General features: G+C 39.8%; 1 protein-coding gene across 1 annotated transcript; it reads right to left on the reverse strand.

The window, feature by feature from the left end:
* Positions 1–3,489: 3,489 nt before the first annotated feature.
* On the reverse strand, positions 3,490–17,481 carry LOC149826839 (F-box protein At2g32560-like). The gene is made up of 6 exons (XM_090020138.1): positions 17,436–17,481; positions 16,122–16,689; positions 15,526–15,605; positions 14,910–15,088; positions 14,416–14,490; positions 3,490–4,105 (listed from the first exon to the last, which is right to left on the reverse strand). Exons 2-6 carry the CDS (start codon positions 16,680–16,682, stop codon positions 3,918–3,920), a joined length of 1,083 nt encoding a protein of 360 aa, XP_089876264.1. The 5' UTR covers positions 16,683–16,689; positions 17,436–17,481; the 3' UTR covers positions 3,490–3,917.
* Positions 17,482–17,756: the final 275 nt, after the last annotated feature.

Genomic DNA, 17,756 nt, shown 5'->3' on the forward strand with positions numbered 1-17,756 from the left:
ATTATCTATGAACCAAGGCAGTGAAGTTATATTGGTTCTGTGAATTGTGTGATTTATGCTACTTGGATTAGGACCTGGGTCTGGTTCTTCAATAAGCTAGGTCCGATCAGACCCAGATTAGGACCCAGTACCGGCACTGCGAAATCTATCAACATCCTCGTTCAGTAGGCTAGGGGTGCTTAGTTTTTTCCTTCTATTAGGAAAAAAAGGGATAAACTGTTAATTTCTTTAAGTTGTGGGAAGAGATGCAGATCCACTCTCTCTCTCTCTCTCACAGATGGTTACCGTGATATTCTATAACCACCAACATCCCTTTTCAGTTCAAAGATTTCTTTGAACTGAACCAATTAACAGAAAACTTCATGTTTAACTTGTATCCTTATCGTCTTAGAAAACTGTCTTCCTCAATGTTATCCAACCTCATCTCCACCAACCGAGGTCTTCATTCCGTAAAAGCAAAGAGATCATTATTAGGAAAATTCAAGCATACTGTTGGACTTATTTTCATGCATGCATATACAAAAAAAGGAGAAAAGAGTAAATCTGTTTCGAAAGGTTTTTTTTTTTTAATGTAATGTCTTGTAAGTTTAAGAATCAAAACAGTAAAATCTTACCTCTTTCCAAAATTTCGGATCCCCCTAACCACCACCAGGCACCATCCTTGATTTTCAGCAAGGTGGTTTGCCTTGAAACTGATAAAAAGGCGATATATGTTTAGGTTCAGTGTGTTTTTAACAAACTGGGAACCTCCTACTGCCATAGGCTATCATCTACTTAAAACAATCGATCCCCATCTGTTGTAACCGATCGAGTTGCCTTCATCCCATTGCTTTCAGCTTTCAGTCTGTGCTGTAGTGTATGGGGGGGAGGGGGTGTTGGGATCTGATGCCGGCCAGAAGCAACCTCGCCGGAGCGCTGAAGAAGAGAACGTTGGTCATGATGATGATGATGATAAAACAGCAGCAAGAGCAACAACAGGTTTGCACCCTCCATCCTTCAGATCAAAGGGCTCAGAAGCTGCAGCAAGTATCCAGGCTTGCAGAGTCAGTGTTATAAGTCATCGTTGATGAAGCGAAGGGGTTCCTCCGCGCCTCTACCAAGTTCAAGAGCTGCAGAGTCAATGGTAAGAATGCGCAGATGATTGCTCCAACTCTCCAAGAAATCCAAGCAAATGGAACGAGAACAGGAGGTTTGCCACACGGCAGTAGGGGTGTCAACGGATCGGGTTTGGTTCGGACCCAGGTGGAACCAGACTTGGACCAGATTTTTGAGTATGGTATCGGGTCTGGACCTGGGTCTAATCGGATCTACTATAATAAAAACCATACCCAAACCATAGCTGGTAAAATAATATTTTTTATCATTTCTATATTAAAAAATTACGTATAAAATCTCACAAGCTATACCCGGGTCCATGTATTAATCGGACCTTTGAATCCAGACCCGGATCTTAATCATGTCCCGACCAGTTGACACCCCTACTCTGCAGGCAGAGGAAGCAGTAGGACCAACAAATATGAATCAGGCATCGAAGCAGTCGGATCTGATTTCGGTTCTTCATTATCTCATTAATGATCACCCTTCTAGCAAGATATAGCTGGGTATGGATGGGGTCGTGCTTGACCCCAAACTATATCCTGCTTTTTTATTTGAATAAAGGTTGGAGTCTCGGATCTGGTTATGATATTAGTGCCCCTAATATTGGATCCAATATAAATGTGTAAAACCTATTTGTTTTCATGCAGATATTAGAAATTATGGACCGGGTTAGTCCGATTCCAACTGTGGTGCATCTATATTCCAATCATATTTGTACTGTATCAGACCCGGATTTGGGGACATGATACCTGATCCAATAAATATGGTGAAAAGTGAAAGTCACCAAAAAGTGGCAGAATGCTCTCGAAACCAATTCAATGCCCCAAAATGTACCAAAGTTCCATGATCAAGATCGCGCCTTTAGATTGAAACAATTTGATTCAAGGCACACTTTCTAACAAAAACGAGTCAGATTAAAGGGTTAATGTTCTTTACCACCGTGGGTGAGGTAAAGAACCCGGTAGTAAAAATCAGCAACATATTTTTTACTTTTTAGTGTTTTTTTCACATATCTGACCCTCCAGATGAGATCTACAAGTTTGGTTGGTAAAAAACGGTGTTTAAATCATGTTATTCCAACATGCATGTAAGATTTTGTTGGGGTTAAAAAATTAATGGTCTATAATGTACCAAAATTTTAACCGTTTGAAATTGTATTATTGAATTGAAAAAATAGGATACAAGAGTCAATTTCTACTATTTTGGTCATTATGAATATATCAATGAGATTAGATTTGGACCGAACAACCTCGCACCATGAACACCATGAGTTCCAACCAGAGGGTTACTTGCCCATGAGAGTACCAAATACTTTCCACAGTCAAGTTGAGTTACCCAAATATTTATCACACTGCCGAAAAAACTATACATCATGTTTAGTTGCATCTCATGTGATTTAGAATCAAATGTGATTTGAAGTCATGATTTCAAATCACATATTCCACCATGTGATTTGGAATCACATGCGAGTCACTTCACATAACTTTTCTTGTTTGCTGAAGGTTCCAAATCACATGTTTGGTTATTTAGGCAAATGAGATTCATTCTCATTTGCAAGAGATTCTAAATCACATGTTTGGTTAGATGTGCAAATGAGATTCATTCTCATTTGCATGAGATTTTAAATCACATTTGAATGCAACCAAACATATCCCCAGGAACCCTAAAAAGACCTCATTTATCCCATTAAATGGTCTGCTCACCTTCTCATCATACCTATTTACTCACTAGGGATGAATTTTGCACAAGAAATCTGATGTCGACTCTGCATCATTAGCATCAAGAATAGACTTCAACATTCAGCGATTTCCTTCTGAACGCAACATCCCATTTATCTTCATGAAGCTTTTTCTACTTTGAAGATTTGCATAAACAGGGGAATTTTGTTTAGGAATAAGCTATGCACCAACTACACTTCACACTAAGCCATGAACAGGTGAAGAGAAAAAGTTGCAGGACCATCTGCCCTCGTCGATGTAGAAACATAATAGGCTGTCTGGTATCATGCTTTGCTGTTCGCCTAACAAACTTTGCATGCATTTCTTTTGCATTTTGCACAATATATTTCAACTCCATGCACAATAACAACCTGAAAGATATGCATATATGGATGACTAAGACTCGCCATGAGGTGCTAATCTGAGACCATACCCGTCCCCTTATCATCTAGGAAATAACTTCTCTATGGAAACTTTTAAGCATCCCACTCTTATTATAGTTTTACCACAATGTTCATAATTAAAAAGCAAGCATCGTCATTCACCAGGAGGATCACAAATGTTCTATTCAGCTAATCAATGAAGCATAGAGGCAAGAAACTTCTCTAGTTCTATGCGATAGCATAAGATTGAGTTCCTCAATAAATTTCAAGGTCGTCTCTTCAGCAGAGAACAGAAGCAGCTTCAGCATTAAGTCATATGGTAATATAAAGGAACAAGTTAGTTTTATAGCCTTCACCCATCATATTCCTGAATATGGAGTCTTGAACAGCAATATAAGAAAGCTCTGCCTAATTCCAACCACTTGCTAAATATGGTACAACAGATTTGCAGTACATTCTGGAGGTAAGCAGTCAACTGCACGTGGGTGTCGAAAGAAACAGATTAATTTCATAACATCCTAAAAAAATGTTCTAATATACCCAATTGGGGACTAATGGCTATACTATTGCTTCTAATCTCATTTATGGTTCCTGAATATGTAGAATTCTTCAAAGAAATGGCTCGTGTGACGGCAACTTTCAGTGAGCTCAATTTCTAATAGTGCTGCGGCCACTTAGAAACAAAGACATGAAAGTAGTTGGGTTGAAGTTTAAATATCTATTCCAAGACTTCATTTGGCCACAGCCGCTTCCAAGCAGATATTTCCTCCTTGCTATGCAGTTTCCTTATCCCACCATAGAATCCATTGGACTCATTCCCCTCTTCTCTATGATCTTTTCTATTGATTCTTGTTCGCCGCCATCGTGAACCAGGTGCATACTGGTTAAACTCCAACATCACAGTATCTGCCAACATGGTTTCATAAAGTAAAAAAAAATCATTCAAATAACCAGAAATATATGATTAATTTTACACACACACACACACACGAATGCAGGCATGCACATGCAGACACACACAAGAGCACAATTTTGGGCTATGGATAGATTTAAAAATTCCATAACTATTTGATGCATTATCTGTTAATAAAGTACATAATCATTAGTTGTATTTTGGAAATACATGGCATATTTTAACATGCTCTCTTTGTAAATTCATTGTAATATCTTTGCAATTGGCAGTGTGTTATCGTCGCGAAATTTTTTTCCGTCTTCCCTTCCCTTGCGGGAGAGAAAGAGGGAAACGCTTTCACGAGTCAAAATGACCGGATTTCAGAAATTTGTTTTTGAAATACTCGCCTCCGTTTTTTAAAATAACGAGAAAATCCATGGGATGGAGCTCAACCTGTCGGTACGAGGTTCGACCGTTCCTGCCGCCTTTAACAGGGGTAATCGAACCAAGGACCAAAAATGTGCTTGACTTAGTTAAATCATCAAAATTGTGTTCTATCTTAAATGCAGAGAGAATTCAGGCATGTGCTATGAAATTTTGTAAAATGCAAGTTGTAAAACATGATGTATGCTCAGAAAATGCTTTGGAGTTGGAAAATATTTCTCAAGAAAAGATGAAAATCAATTTCTCAGGAAGCTCAGATGAAAAAGGTTTTGAAATCACGAGAAAGTTCATAAAGGTGTGGGGAAATCATGAATGGATGAAAATCCTGAGAAAATGGAAAGGATTCTTGAGAAAAGGGTAAACATTTGAAGGAAAAATGCTTGTCAGGAAAAACTTCAAGTTTTGAAAGCTTTCTTTGGAATATGGTTGAAATTCATTAGAAAACTTTTGAAGAAGGAAAATCGAAATTTGGGAAACTGAAATCCTGAAAATTTTAGCCTTGCAACACTTAGAGATCGATTTTGATTCTTGAGAAAGATGAGAGACTCCTTTTGAACATCTTAAGAAAATAACCCTTTTCATGGAAAACTGTGGAAAAACTTGACTTGGGAAAACTAATTGTGAAAATTTCTCAGAGTTTCTTGAGAAATCGATTTTCTTGAGAATGAAATTTTCTTGAGAAAATCAAGAGGAAAACCAGTGATTTCATGATGTAAATGATATGAATGAATGTCATTTTGTAAAAGCCTCTTTTCAGAAAATATGCAGTTTTAGGATTAAGCTAAGGTAATATTACCACATATTCCGACTATGGCCGTAAATATGCCTGTAATTTACTTAGTTAATTCTAAAATACTTTATGAAATTGAAAATATGCAGTAAAGTTTTGGAAGATAGCCTAAGAGTGTAGGCTCAGTGTGACGGGTAGGAAGATGATGGATCTGGGTCTCGTCCATATTCCGACTAGGGCCGTAAATATGGACTCCACCGAGTTCATCAACTCCCTAAGAGTTGGTGCACGTGCCATTCGTGTACATCCATAGTGCTTTTGAAATAAAATGCATGAATCACATAAACAGGATATTGCAGGAATTTAAACTATATGATATGCATCCTAGTCTAAGCAGAAAATTAAATCTCTTATTCCAAAATTTACATTATTACATCACTAAATAAATGAAATAAAAGAAATTGCAGACTTCAACTCCTTCCCTTGAATGTCCCTGCCAAACTTGAAATGGGGTTAGTTCAAATATGTGGGTTTTTCCAAGATTTTCCAATAATATTCTGAAATTATTGGACTTAATTGGATATAAACCCTATTTTCATGTTTTCTTGATATTTGAAATAATGTAAATGCAAGAAAATCCAGTAAGAAATAGTTTGAAATTCGAAATTGTGGTCAAATTGACCAAAATACCCCTAATATTGAAGTTATACCTTTAAAATCAGGGTTTTTTGAAGGAAATTTTGATAAAATTGAGATTTTGAAATTCGAATTGAACCAAATGATGATGAAATGCAATATGAGGCATGATGACATGCTGCTTAACACATTAGGACTGTAAAATCAGAATTTTGACATGCTATCATTCATCAAAAATAACGAATTTCGCTTGGATCAGGGTCCCGCGGGGCCCTATTTTGATGATACAGTTAAACCGAGCATCAAACGAATTCCAAATGCTGTCAAATTCGGTATGAAGCATCTACCTATTCTCATAAACAACCTAAAATGCTAAAACTCAAGAAATGACATGGTTTAGATACTGAAATTTAAAGAAAGTCCTAAAAGGGGCAAATTTCGCCTACGGACCCGAACCAAATGCAATACTTAATATGATAATAAAAAAATTACACCATAGAAACATTTGATATTTTGCAGACTGCTAAAGGACCCAAAATTGAACACTTTTGGATTTTACAACCTCGGAATTTGAACTACGGTGAGTTCGATAACAGGAATTTGGCTCTGACGGAGGTGAAATCGACCTGATCTAATATAAAATGCTAAAAAAAATAGCAACCGACCCTGGAAATTTCTGATATTCAAATGAGAAACTACTAACAGATGCAGGAACAACTTTCATTTTTATGATTTTGGCATTTGATCAACAAGAACAAAAATAAAAATGCGACATTACTTGCCTAAATTAACAGAACAGACAAATATAACAAAACGGGAGACTGACAAGAAAAATCCGAAACTGATAGTAAGACTGTTCTAAAAATCATAAAATTTCATATGCAAACAGAGGACATCCCGAACATGACATTCACTTTTTACAGATTTGGATTTGGAGCAATACCCAAAGAGAACCCATCGACTTAAGTCGATCCAAAGTCTCAGAGGCCCAAATCAGGCTCTAACACGTGTCACAAACTCTCGGATTTTTTTCAGATGTAAAAAAAAATCATAAAAATCTGAGAAAATCAGATTAAATACTAGACATCATCCTGAGTTTAGAACATCTTTCAGATCGAAAATCGGACCTCATATGAGAGAGATCTCGATTTTACAAGTCGGGGATGAATTTTCAAAACGTATCCCGGGTAACAAAACCCGACCTACCATTTTGAACTTTTACCATAGTAAACAAATTCAAATCATTTCGAATTTTTGGCAGATTGTTGGGGACACCTAAGGGCGCATAATATGATTTTCTCAACATTTTTAACGAAAAATAAATGCATGAACTGACGTGTGGACTGACTGACAAAAACAAGGAGTTACCTAAATGAAGCTGAATGCATGAAATATTAAATAAATTCATGAAGCGTGCTATTTAAATGTAATAAAACGTAAATCTAACTTATTTTAATGCATGAACATGATGAAATGCAGAAATTTAATCAAGAAAGCATGCAAGACATCCTTTGATATGTGTCATTTTATGAGAATAGCTCGATCCATCACTCGGATGAGCTCTTTCTTCAAAATAACAATACGAATCGAGCAATGATATTATTATATCGAAATCAATAGGAATTGCACCTTGTGTTTTCCTGCAGCTTTGGAACTCTCGAACTGAACGACTATCAACGGTTTCTTTCGTCCTTCGATTCGAGCCTCCGAGGGTTCACGAAAATCGATCCACGCCTAGATCGAATTGGGATTGATGCGAGCAAGGTTGGTGCTTCAATGCACCCTCTCCACTGAGCTCAAAGGGGGTGCGAATTCCAAAATTCAAAATCGTGTAGTAGGGCACTCAGAGTAAAAATGTTAAATCCAAAGGGAATTCTCCCTAAGCTGGGCGTGGGACCTTGTATTTGATATGTGTCATTTTATGAGAATAGCTCGATCCATCACTCGGATGAGCTCTTTCTTCAAAATAACAATACGAATCGAGCAATGATATTATTATATCGAAATCAATAGGAATTGCACCTTGTGTTTTCCTGCAGCTTTGGAACTCCCGAACTGAACGACTATCAACGGTTTCTTTTGTCCTTCGATTCGAGCCTACGAGGGTTCACGAAAATCGATCCACGCCTAGATCGAATTGGGATTGATGCGAGCAAGGTTGGTGCTTCAATGCACCCTCTCCACTGAGCTCAAAGGGGGTGCGAATTCCAAAATTCAAAATCGTGTAGTAGGGCACTCAGAGTAAAAATGTTAAATCCAAAGGGAATTCTCCCTAAGCTGGGCGTGGGACCTTGTATTTGTAGCATTTCTGGAGAATTTTGAATTTCAAACAGGCTCAATCTGAGCCCTCCATGTGGCGCCATATCAAGGCATGCCACTTGGAATTTGAGAAAATAAAAATGTGAATTTTGTGGGTGAGACACCTCAGCAGAGGATTTTGAAAATTTTCAAAATGTAGCTTGATTTTCTCTGCAGGAGTCTCCCAAATGGCGCCACCTCAGAGGGTGCTATCTGGGGTTTGAAATTCAAAGTTTGCTTTTTGCAGGGAGCCCTCATGTGACGCCACCTCATGGTGGGCTACTTTTATTTTGAATAAAATAAAACAAAAAAATGAAGCCAAGTGGGAGATCTGGAATAGCGCCACCTCAAAAGGTGTTTGAGATTTAAAGCTGGAAGGAGGGGAGAATGCCATGTGGCGCCACCTCTGAGGAGTTCAAATTTCTGCTTTTTCTGGAGGGAGCAGAGGCTGACATGTGGTGCCACCTCAGGGTGGCTCCACACTGCCATGTGGCAAGAGGACAGGAACAGAGGAACCAGAATGCGCCACCTCAGAGGGGAGTTGTTCCTACTTTTTCTAATGCAAGGGGATTTGGACATGTGGCAGTTCAGGATGACTCTGCTTCTGACAAGTGTCAGCTAGCTGGAGGAGTCTTCTCAAATGGCGTCACCTCAGAGGCTGTATTTGAAATTCAAATGAGGCTGGCTCTGGAAGAATAGAGAGTGGACATGTGGCAGCACCTCTAGGAGATCCTGCAGTGACACGTGGCGGAAGGGAAGAGAAGGAGGGACAAGTTGATGCAGGGCAGGACCCGATTGGGCCCAGCGTGCCACTCGATCCACCACACAGGGCAGATGCAAGACCCCGTGGAGATAACTCACCTGCAGGGACGGAGCCACGACGCAGGGAGGTACCCCTGCGCACCTACGTCAGGCGTGGTGGAGCTCGCACTCCCCAGAACCAGCTGCAAAGGGAGACTGAACCGGATCGTGGGTCGGATCCAAACCTGGATCCACGACCCGGTCCAGTAAACAGTCTTTAAAAGGCTGTCTAGGGTTGCGTGAAGAGCATTGAAGATTAAAAGAAGCCCAACCGACTTTTCTTTTGCTGCAGTTTTCCCTTCTTTACTTATTTCCTGTTTTCCATTGCATTCTTCCCTGTTTATTGCATTTCTTTTATTGTTTATTGAAACATTTCTGAGTTAATAAAGAAGTCAGTCCCACCGATTCACGGTGGGCCATTATTTTCTCTCCTCCTTCAACGTGAGTTGCATCAAAATGACCAGTGCCCCTGTCTTAGCCCTCCCCGATTTTAGTGCAGTCTTTGAGGTTGAATGTGATGCCTCTAAAGTGGGGATTGGCGCCGTCTTGAGTCAGAATCGTAGGCCTGTCGCCTTCTTTAGCGAGAAGCTGACTCAGACCAGGTGCCAATACTCCACTTACGATGTTGAGTTTTATGCCGTTGTACAAGCCCTTCGTTATTGGAGGCATTATCTCATTTACAAGGAATTTGTCTTGTACACGGATCATGAGGCATTGAAGTACCTAAGTAGTCAGAAAAAGTTGAGTGTCAGTCATGCCAAGTGGGTCAGCTTCTTGCAAGAGTACACCTTTTCGCTTCGGCATCAATCGGGTACCCTGAACAAGGTGGCTGACGCTCTTAGTAGGAAGAACAGCCTGTTGATGACTATGTCGGTGCAGGTCATAGGTTTTGAACAATGCAAAGAGTTATACTCTACGGACCCTGATTTTCACAAAGTCTGGGAAGGATGCACCTCTTCCGCTCGTAACCTTGACCCCCGTTTTTGTATTCATAATGGTTATCTCTTCCGTGGCAACCAATTATGTGTACCCAATTTCTCTCTCAGGCTTCAGTTGATTTCTGAATTACATGAAGGTGGGTTAGCAGGGCATTTCGGGCATGATAAGACGTTCGCTCTCTTAGATGAACGATACTTTTGGCCCAAAATGCGCAAAGATGTTGCCAAGTTTATCCAAGGCTGTCATGTGTGTCAAGTGTCCATGGGTCATCGTCAGAATAGTGGTCTGTACACCCCGTTACCCATTCCTGAGCGACCGTGGGAGCATGTATCCATGGATTTTATTGTGGGCCTTCCCCGTACACCACGTCGTTTTGATTCAATTTTAGTCGTTGTTGACCGGTTCTCCAAAATGGCTATCTTTATCCCGTGCAAGCGCACCACCGATGCCTCTTTAGTCGCTTCATATTATTTCAAAGATGTTGCCCGTTTCCACGGTCTACCTCACACAATCACTTCCGATCGCGATACGCGTTTTATGAGCCATTTTTGGAAGTCGCTATGGGCCCTGTTGAAAACTAAGCTCCAGTTCAGTAGCGCGTATCACCCCCAGACTGATGGTCAAACCGAAGTCGTGAACCGCACCTTAGGAAATTTATTACGGAGCTTAGTGGGTGAAAATGTCAAAACTTGGGATCTCGTTCTGCCTCAAGCCGAGTTCGCCTATAACAACTCCATTAACCGGTCCACTGGTAAATCCCCGTTCCAAGTAGTGTATGGTCGTTCTCCCACCCATGTCGTTGACCTCGCCCCTGTGTCAGATCTCTCAGCTCCAGCTCCGGATGCCTTTGATGCCGTTGAATATATGCGTGACATTCACAGACAAGTCTGGGCCAAACTTGTTGAAAGCTACGAGACCTACAAAGCTTTCATAGATCAGGGTCGTCGTGATGTCCATTTTGAGGTTGATCAACTTGTCTGGGTGTACCTGCGTCCAGAGCGTTTTCCTGTCGGTACCTATAGCAAATTAAGTCCTAAGAAGTATGGCCCCTTTAGGATCCTCCAGCGGTTAGGTTCAAATGCTTACCTCCTTGAGCTGCCCGATGATTGGCATATTTCCCCTATTTTTAACGTGGTTGATCTATATGCTTACCGTGGCGACAACAAGTCGACAGAGCCGACTTCTTCCCAACCAGGGGAGAATGATGCAGGGCAGGACCCGATTGGGCCCAGCGTGCCACTCGATCCACCACACAGGGCAGATGCAAGACCCCGTGGAGATAACTCACCTGCAGGGACGGAGCCACGACGCAGGGAGGTACCCCTACGCACCTACGTCAGGTGTGGTGGAGCTCGCACGCCCCAGAACCAGCTGCAAAGGGAGACTGAACCGGATCGTGGGTCGGATCCAAACCTGGATCCACGACCCGGTCCAGTAAACAGTCTTTAAAAGGCTGTCTAGGGTTGCATGAAGAGCATTGAAGATTAAAAGAAGCCCAGCCGACTTTTCTTTTGCTGCAGTTTTCCCTTCTTTACTTATTTCCTGTTTTCCATTGCATTCTTCCCTGTTTATTGCATTTCTTTTATTGTTTATTGAAACATTTCTGAGTTAATAAAGAAGTCAGTCCCACCGATTCACGGTGGGCCATTATTTTCTCTCCTTCTTCAACGTGAGTTGCATCACAAGTACATGTGGCGCCATCTCAGACCAGATAGAAAAGGTGAAGTTCAGGATTTGCGCCACCTCTGGAAGGATTTGAATGTTTGAATTCTAGCTTTTTTTTAAGAGAGCAGAGAATGACATGTGTCATTTGCTTTTTCTGAGAAGAGCAGAGAATGACATGTGTCATTTGCTTTTTCTAAGAAGAGCAGAGAATGACATGTGGCTTCTCATGGTGGCATTGAAAAGACACGTGGCATAGGGTGAAGGTGGTGGACATTGACACGTGGCATAAAATGAAGAGAGTGTCTAATGACATGTGGCGGCCTCTTAAGGTGTCCCCACACTGACACGTGTCGGAGGATGGAAGGAGAGAGAAAATGACCTGTGGCGCCACCTCTAGGTGAACCCCACGCTGACACATGACAGGAAAATGGAAGGAGAGAGAAAATGGTCCAGTGGCGCCAATCCAGGGACAAAGCTCCTATATTTTTGGGTTTTTCAAAATTTAGGTTTTTCAAAAAAAAAACCTATGTGACACCACCTCGGTGTGGGCCCCACGTTGCTTATTTATTGAAATAAAGACAAGACAGAAAACCTTTTTTTGGAATTTTCATAAAAATTTGGACTAATTGGCAAAACAAATTTTTTGAAAAGAGTTGGCCCCTGTGGGGTGAGAATGATATTGAAAATTGCTGACAAAAGGGTAAAATCTAATATGAAGTGGCTGAAATCCATATTGAAAACTATCCAGATCGTTTTCTTGAGGAAATATTTTGAAATGCTGAGTCCTGGGGGTAAAATGGGAAGAATTGATAATTTTGAAGACCCAGGGTTTTGAAATCAATTTTGAGAAGAGTTGAAATTTGAATCTGGATTGAAAATTTTAAAATCAAGAGTTCTGGACCTCGAAATGACATGCTGTGCAGTGAAGTGATATGAAATGCTCATGCAATGCTATGTAATGACATGTCTTATGAAATGTAATCTTGAATTAGGATTTGGAGATTCTCATCTCCTGTCAGGAATAGAATTTTGAACATCTGAGCTAAAAATAGAGAAATTTTGAGAGTTGTAGATGCAATCTGGACTTTCTGCGAGGTCCGAGCTCAGAAAATAACCATTTTGCCCTTCGGCAATTTCAGAGGCTGGATGATGATGCTTGGTGGAAATGTCGGGAGGTGAGTGAAAATTTGGGGTGTTTACACAGTGGCAATCAATACATAAAACCAACATGATATTTTTATCTATTAAGGGCAAAATAAGGTGTGTGTACACCACAGTTGTCAGCCGAGAAAGCAGGAGTGGAAAGCGATCCAAGAAGCAGTAGTGGGAAGCGAGACAATTCTAAAACTTTAGAAAGCAAGAAGCGCGAGACGACTTTGAAGTGAACCGAAAATCGTCTCGAAAGCGAAAAGGAAAACGAACAAGAAGCGACCTACGAAGTGAACCAGAAACGAAGAGGGAAGCGACCTAGGAATCGAGTGGGAAAAAAACAAGAATCGAGTTTTTCCAATATTGGGCAAAAAAAATTTGTTAAAGGATCCAAGCCCCCCAAGAAAAGAAAATTCAGTTCCTGATATTGGGAAGCGAGTGGGAAGCAATCGGGGAAGCGAAATGGGAAGCAGTCATTTAAAAGGGTCACTTCTCTCCGCGTTTCGAAAGCTCGGGGAAGCACGATTCCCCGAGTGCTATAGCATTTTTGGTAACCCTGGTGTGTGTGTATATATATATATATATAGAGATAGAGAGAGAGAGAGAGATTAAGTATTTTTATGCTCATACGTGTATCTTAAAGAGGTAAAAGAATCAAAGGTTGTACTAAAATTTCATGATAAAACATTTACATTTTTACATCAAATCAATTTGAAAGAAAGTTTGATTCTTAATAAATAAGTAATGATAAACACATCTAATGGTTGGGATTGAGAATAAAACACCTAAAACTATGATTTTTTGGAGGGTCCTAACAGTGACCTAACGAAAAAGGGGGCTAGATAATCCCCATTCTCATATATATATATATATATATATATATATATATATATATATATATATATATATATATATATATATATATATATATATATATATATATATATATATATATATATATAACACCTAAAACTATGATTTTTTGGAGGGTCCTAACAGTGACCTAACGAAAAAGGGGGCTAGATAATCCCCATTCTCATATATATATATATATATATATATATATATATATATATATATATATATATATATATATATATATATATATATATATATATATATATATATATATTAGCTGCCTATCACTTTTCTAGCCTACTGCCAGCCTACTGGGCTTTTAAAGGTTTTTTCTATTTCTTTTCAAATCTGACCATGCAGATGTGATCTACAGGGTTGATTTTATAGTAATCTACTCTTGGATCATCTGATTCAACACACAGGTAGGTTTTTATTGGATTTAAAAATTGATAGTCTACAATTTTCATAAATATTCAATGCTTAAAAAATCATGTTCTTTTATCAAAAAAACACGATCCAAGTGTCATTTCCTAGCAAATCAACAATGCCGAACACATTTGTTGGGTCAGATTTACGAAAAACAACCCAGAAACACCTATCGCTGGTTCTAGTCTAAAAAAGTGGTAGGCCGCTACCACTTTCCTATATATATATATATATGAGAGAGAGACCTTTCAACTACCAATTAAGATTTAAATTGTCAGACCATGCAAACTAGTAGATATTACGGCAAAACAAGGGTTATAACAACAGAGGCCTGGCTTATATCCCGAGATAGAACTAAGCAACATAAAATCTTCTCACCATTTAGATGGCAACAACAGCGATGTTGATTCCCATCACATGAATCCAAGTGACCAACAACCCCGTACCACCATCCTGCAATAGTAAAATATGAATAGATGATTAATTTCTACCAAGCAAAGACGGGAAATTTTTGTGGGCTCCTTGATAAATGACAAATCTTGGCACCAGCTGGCAGTGAATTACAGATCAGCCAAAGGTCACCATATTCAGTGAGAGTGCTGCTTAAAATCAATGAACCCATGCCGGCCAATGTAAACTGAAGCCAAGATCATATCAGGTTAAATCTTTCAGGTTAGCAAGTCTAAAAATTGTAAAAGGGTTGTATATAAGCGCTTAAATACTACTTTCATACTCTTTTCACTTCAGAGCAAGAAGAAAGCAGTTAAAAGATTATGCATTGAAGTGCATGCACATGTTACACCTGTAAAAACTTCCTAAAATCTATTCAAGAAAGATTTCTTTATTCATATTTAGAAAGAAAAGATCCACACCGTAAGGAAATTCTTTGTTTCTTCTCCATTGAATCTCAAAATGGTCACCAGGCTGCAAATCATTGAGACAATCTGAGATGTGGAGGTCACGGGCATAAATGTCAACAGGAGCTGCCCTCAATCTCTCCCACTGGATTCCTTCCTCAATTGCAATTGTTTGTCGCACATGTGGTGGATACCTATAAAAGAGAGAAGATAAACAAAAATTAAAAAGAATTTAAAAAAACAAAAACAAAAGAATACTTTCATGCAGCATGAAATTTCTCACTGGATACTTTCTAGCATTTTTCGGATTTTCCATTAGGAGTTAAGACCAACATACCACTTCTGCAGATAAGGAAACAACTACACAAGACTTAACTGATACAGATCCCCTAAATGGTAGAATTTATGGAGCAGGACTGTCTTAAAGAGTCATTTTCCACATTAAATCAGTCCGTGAAGACATATGGCTTGGATCCTTCCACATTCTTTTGGTGGATATATGGAGTGATTATTTCCAAGAAATTATATTATCGAATTGCTAGAAACAGAGAGCAATCCATAGACATTGAACACCTGGAACCAAGAAGCGTTATCAGGTATTTACGTTCATATAAGTCCAGCAAAGAATTACCTTGCTTGGAAGGTGTCTGTCCGGCAATCATAGCAAAGTTCAGCATCATAACATGACAACATAAATCCTACATGCCCATTCTGCAGGTTGAATAAAGAGAAGAAAACCTTAGTAAGCAACTGAATTTTACTAGATGTGATTATGATAATCCTCCGAAAAGCATATATCCAAGACCGAAGCATTCATCAAGATAAGAAATGCAACCAACTGTTTATAGATCTCATTGTTCTAGAAAATATATCAATAAACAGAAGCCTACCATACTGATCTAGACTTAATTTTTTTTATTTCGAGCAATTAAACACACAATCATGCAACTAAATAGGGGACACTTCATCAAACTAAAAATAATGGTGAATAAGAAATAATAGTGACCAAAACAATTTCCATCATGCCATAATTTACGACCATGAAATTTTTTAGAACAAGGGAACATAAAGAAAGTTCAGATTATTCCAGCCCAAAACAGCTTCGAAAAATCAATTCATATGCAGAAACGATCACGAAATAGTTGAATAATTCAGATTGGGACAACCCTGTAAAAGAAACAAGATCAGCATGATACAGGAATTGAGAATCAGAATATAAAAAACTACCTCGCGATTATAGACCTGCGAGGGGAACCAGAACTTCCCACTTTCAAGAGACAAATACCACGACATAATTGAATCAACCGGAAAAGAACTCTGCGGTCTGCCATTGCCACCATCGACCTTTGATTTGAGCAAAGATAAAGGCCAAATACAAGAAAGACTTCCCTTCGAATTCCTGTCGTCCAAAACGCCCGAATTCTTCCTTGCCGCAACATAGTTCTGCCATTCTTTGAAGGCAGCTTTGCCAAGCACCCGACCCCACTTCTCCTTCAGATGCCTCTCCCACAAATGGTCATTCCTGCACCTATCCCTCATGGAACGACAGACAGCAGCCATGTTACACAGTCCAGAAGGGGGCAGCCTCCCAAGAATGGTTTCCAGGACCAACTCCGGCAGATCGAGCACCGACAGTTCCTCCGCGGCCTTCTCCATGCTTTCAGCCCTTGGGAGGATCTTCATCTTCGACAAAACCCCGATTTTGAAGACGAACACACCACTGCATCTCAACCACTCAGAGCATAGACGCAATAGCCCAAGACAGATCAGCACCAGTAAAGGTTTCATCTGAATCCTGGTGCAGACATGAGAATGCAGGCATTGCAGGGGCAGGGGACTGAAGAGCATTAGGAAAGGCAGGCAGGATATCAAGAAGAAAAACATCACTAAAGGAGAATCTCAGAGATGCTGGTGATTCTGATAATAGGCTGTCTCTCAAGTAAAAGATCAAGGAGCCCAACGAAGAGTGCTAAATCACCAACTTTAATGCATGAAAAAGAGAGGAAAACACTGTGAAAACAGTAGAAAATCAGGAACTTCAATAGATATATATATATATCTTGGTTCTGGGGAACACCTGATGGTAAGAGGGAGAAGTTGGTTTTTTTCTGTTTTTCTTTTTTTAAACCTTCCAGGGTGGGCCTAGTCCTATCAGACGAAGAATTCTTGGTGTTGATTGCAGCCAAGTTTGATTGGGAAACACCGATATCCTCTGATACAATGAATTGGGGAACCTTAAAATACAAAATACCACACCTCCCCACAAATGCCAGCCACAACCGGTACAAGCAATACCAATTTTTTAACCCCAAGACCCCCTGGCTTGAAAGGAGAAAAGGGCTTCAATACCCAAATAATGGATCTCGTTATAAGAGAAAACAGTAGCAAGATGAGCTCCAACAGACAGGGGGCTGATTGGGGTCACGCCTCTGTGCCACAAGAACCAGATAAACACTACCACCTTATTGAGCAACCCTTCTTTTCTTCCTCCAAAGAAAGAAATAAAAAAGAAGAAGAAAGAAAAACACAGTTCCTCCAAACCTTTGAAGGAGAACACCTAAATTTGTTGTTGGTATTCTTCCTTTGTGGAACCTCTTATGCAAGAATCAGATCCCCAGATTTAATAGATGGAAAGAGATCTTGGTGGTTGGATTTGCATCAGGATTAGGTGCAACCATTACTGGGTGCGGCGGGGAAACCTGTGATAAAGAAGAGAGAAAGAAGTGGGGACCTGTACCTCACTCCTCCCATTTGATCTTCATCATAGTCAAAAGAAAAACTCCCCTCTTCTTCCCTGCCCCCTCCTCTCTCTCTCTCTCTCTCTCTCTCTTATTAACCAACCCAACCAAGACAATTGAGCTC

The sequence above is a fragment of the Nuphar pumila genome, chromosome 10, assembly GCF_984573655.1.
Source record: "Nuphar pumila chromosome 10, dmNupPumi1.hap1.1, whole genome shotgun sequence".
In the NCBI taxonomy this organism is placed as follows: Eukaryota; Viridiplantae; Streptophyta; class Magnoliopsida; order Nymphaeales; family Nymphaeaceae; genus Nuphar; species Nuphar pumila.

What these genes read in the sequence shown, in the direction of transcription:
- LOC149826839 (XM_090020138.1), bottom strand. Translation starts at nt 16,682, where the DNA reads ATGAAACCTTTACTGGTGCTGATCTGTCTTGGGCTATTGCGTCTATGC. An exon ending in ACAGACACCTTCCAAGCAAG is followed by an intron (nt 15,089 to 15,525) that starts GTAATTCTTTGC and finishes TCTCTTTTATAG; the next exon opens with GTATCCACCACATGTGCGAC. An exon ending in AAACAAAGAATTTCCTTACG is followed by an intron (nt 14,491 to 14,909) that starts GTGTGGATCTTT and finishes TTACTATTGCAG; the next exon opens with GATGGTGGTACGGGGTTGTT.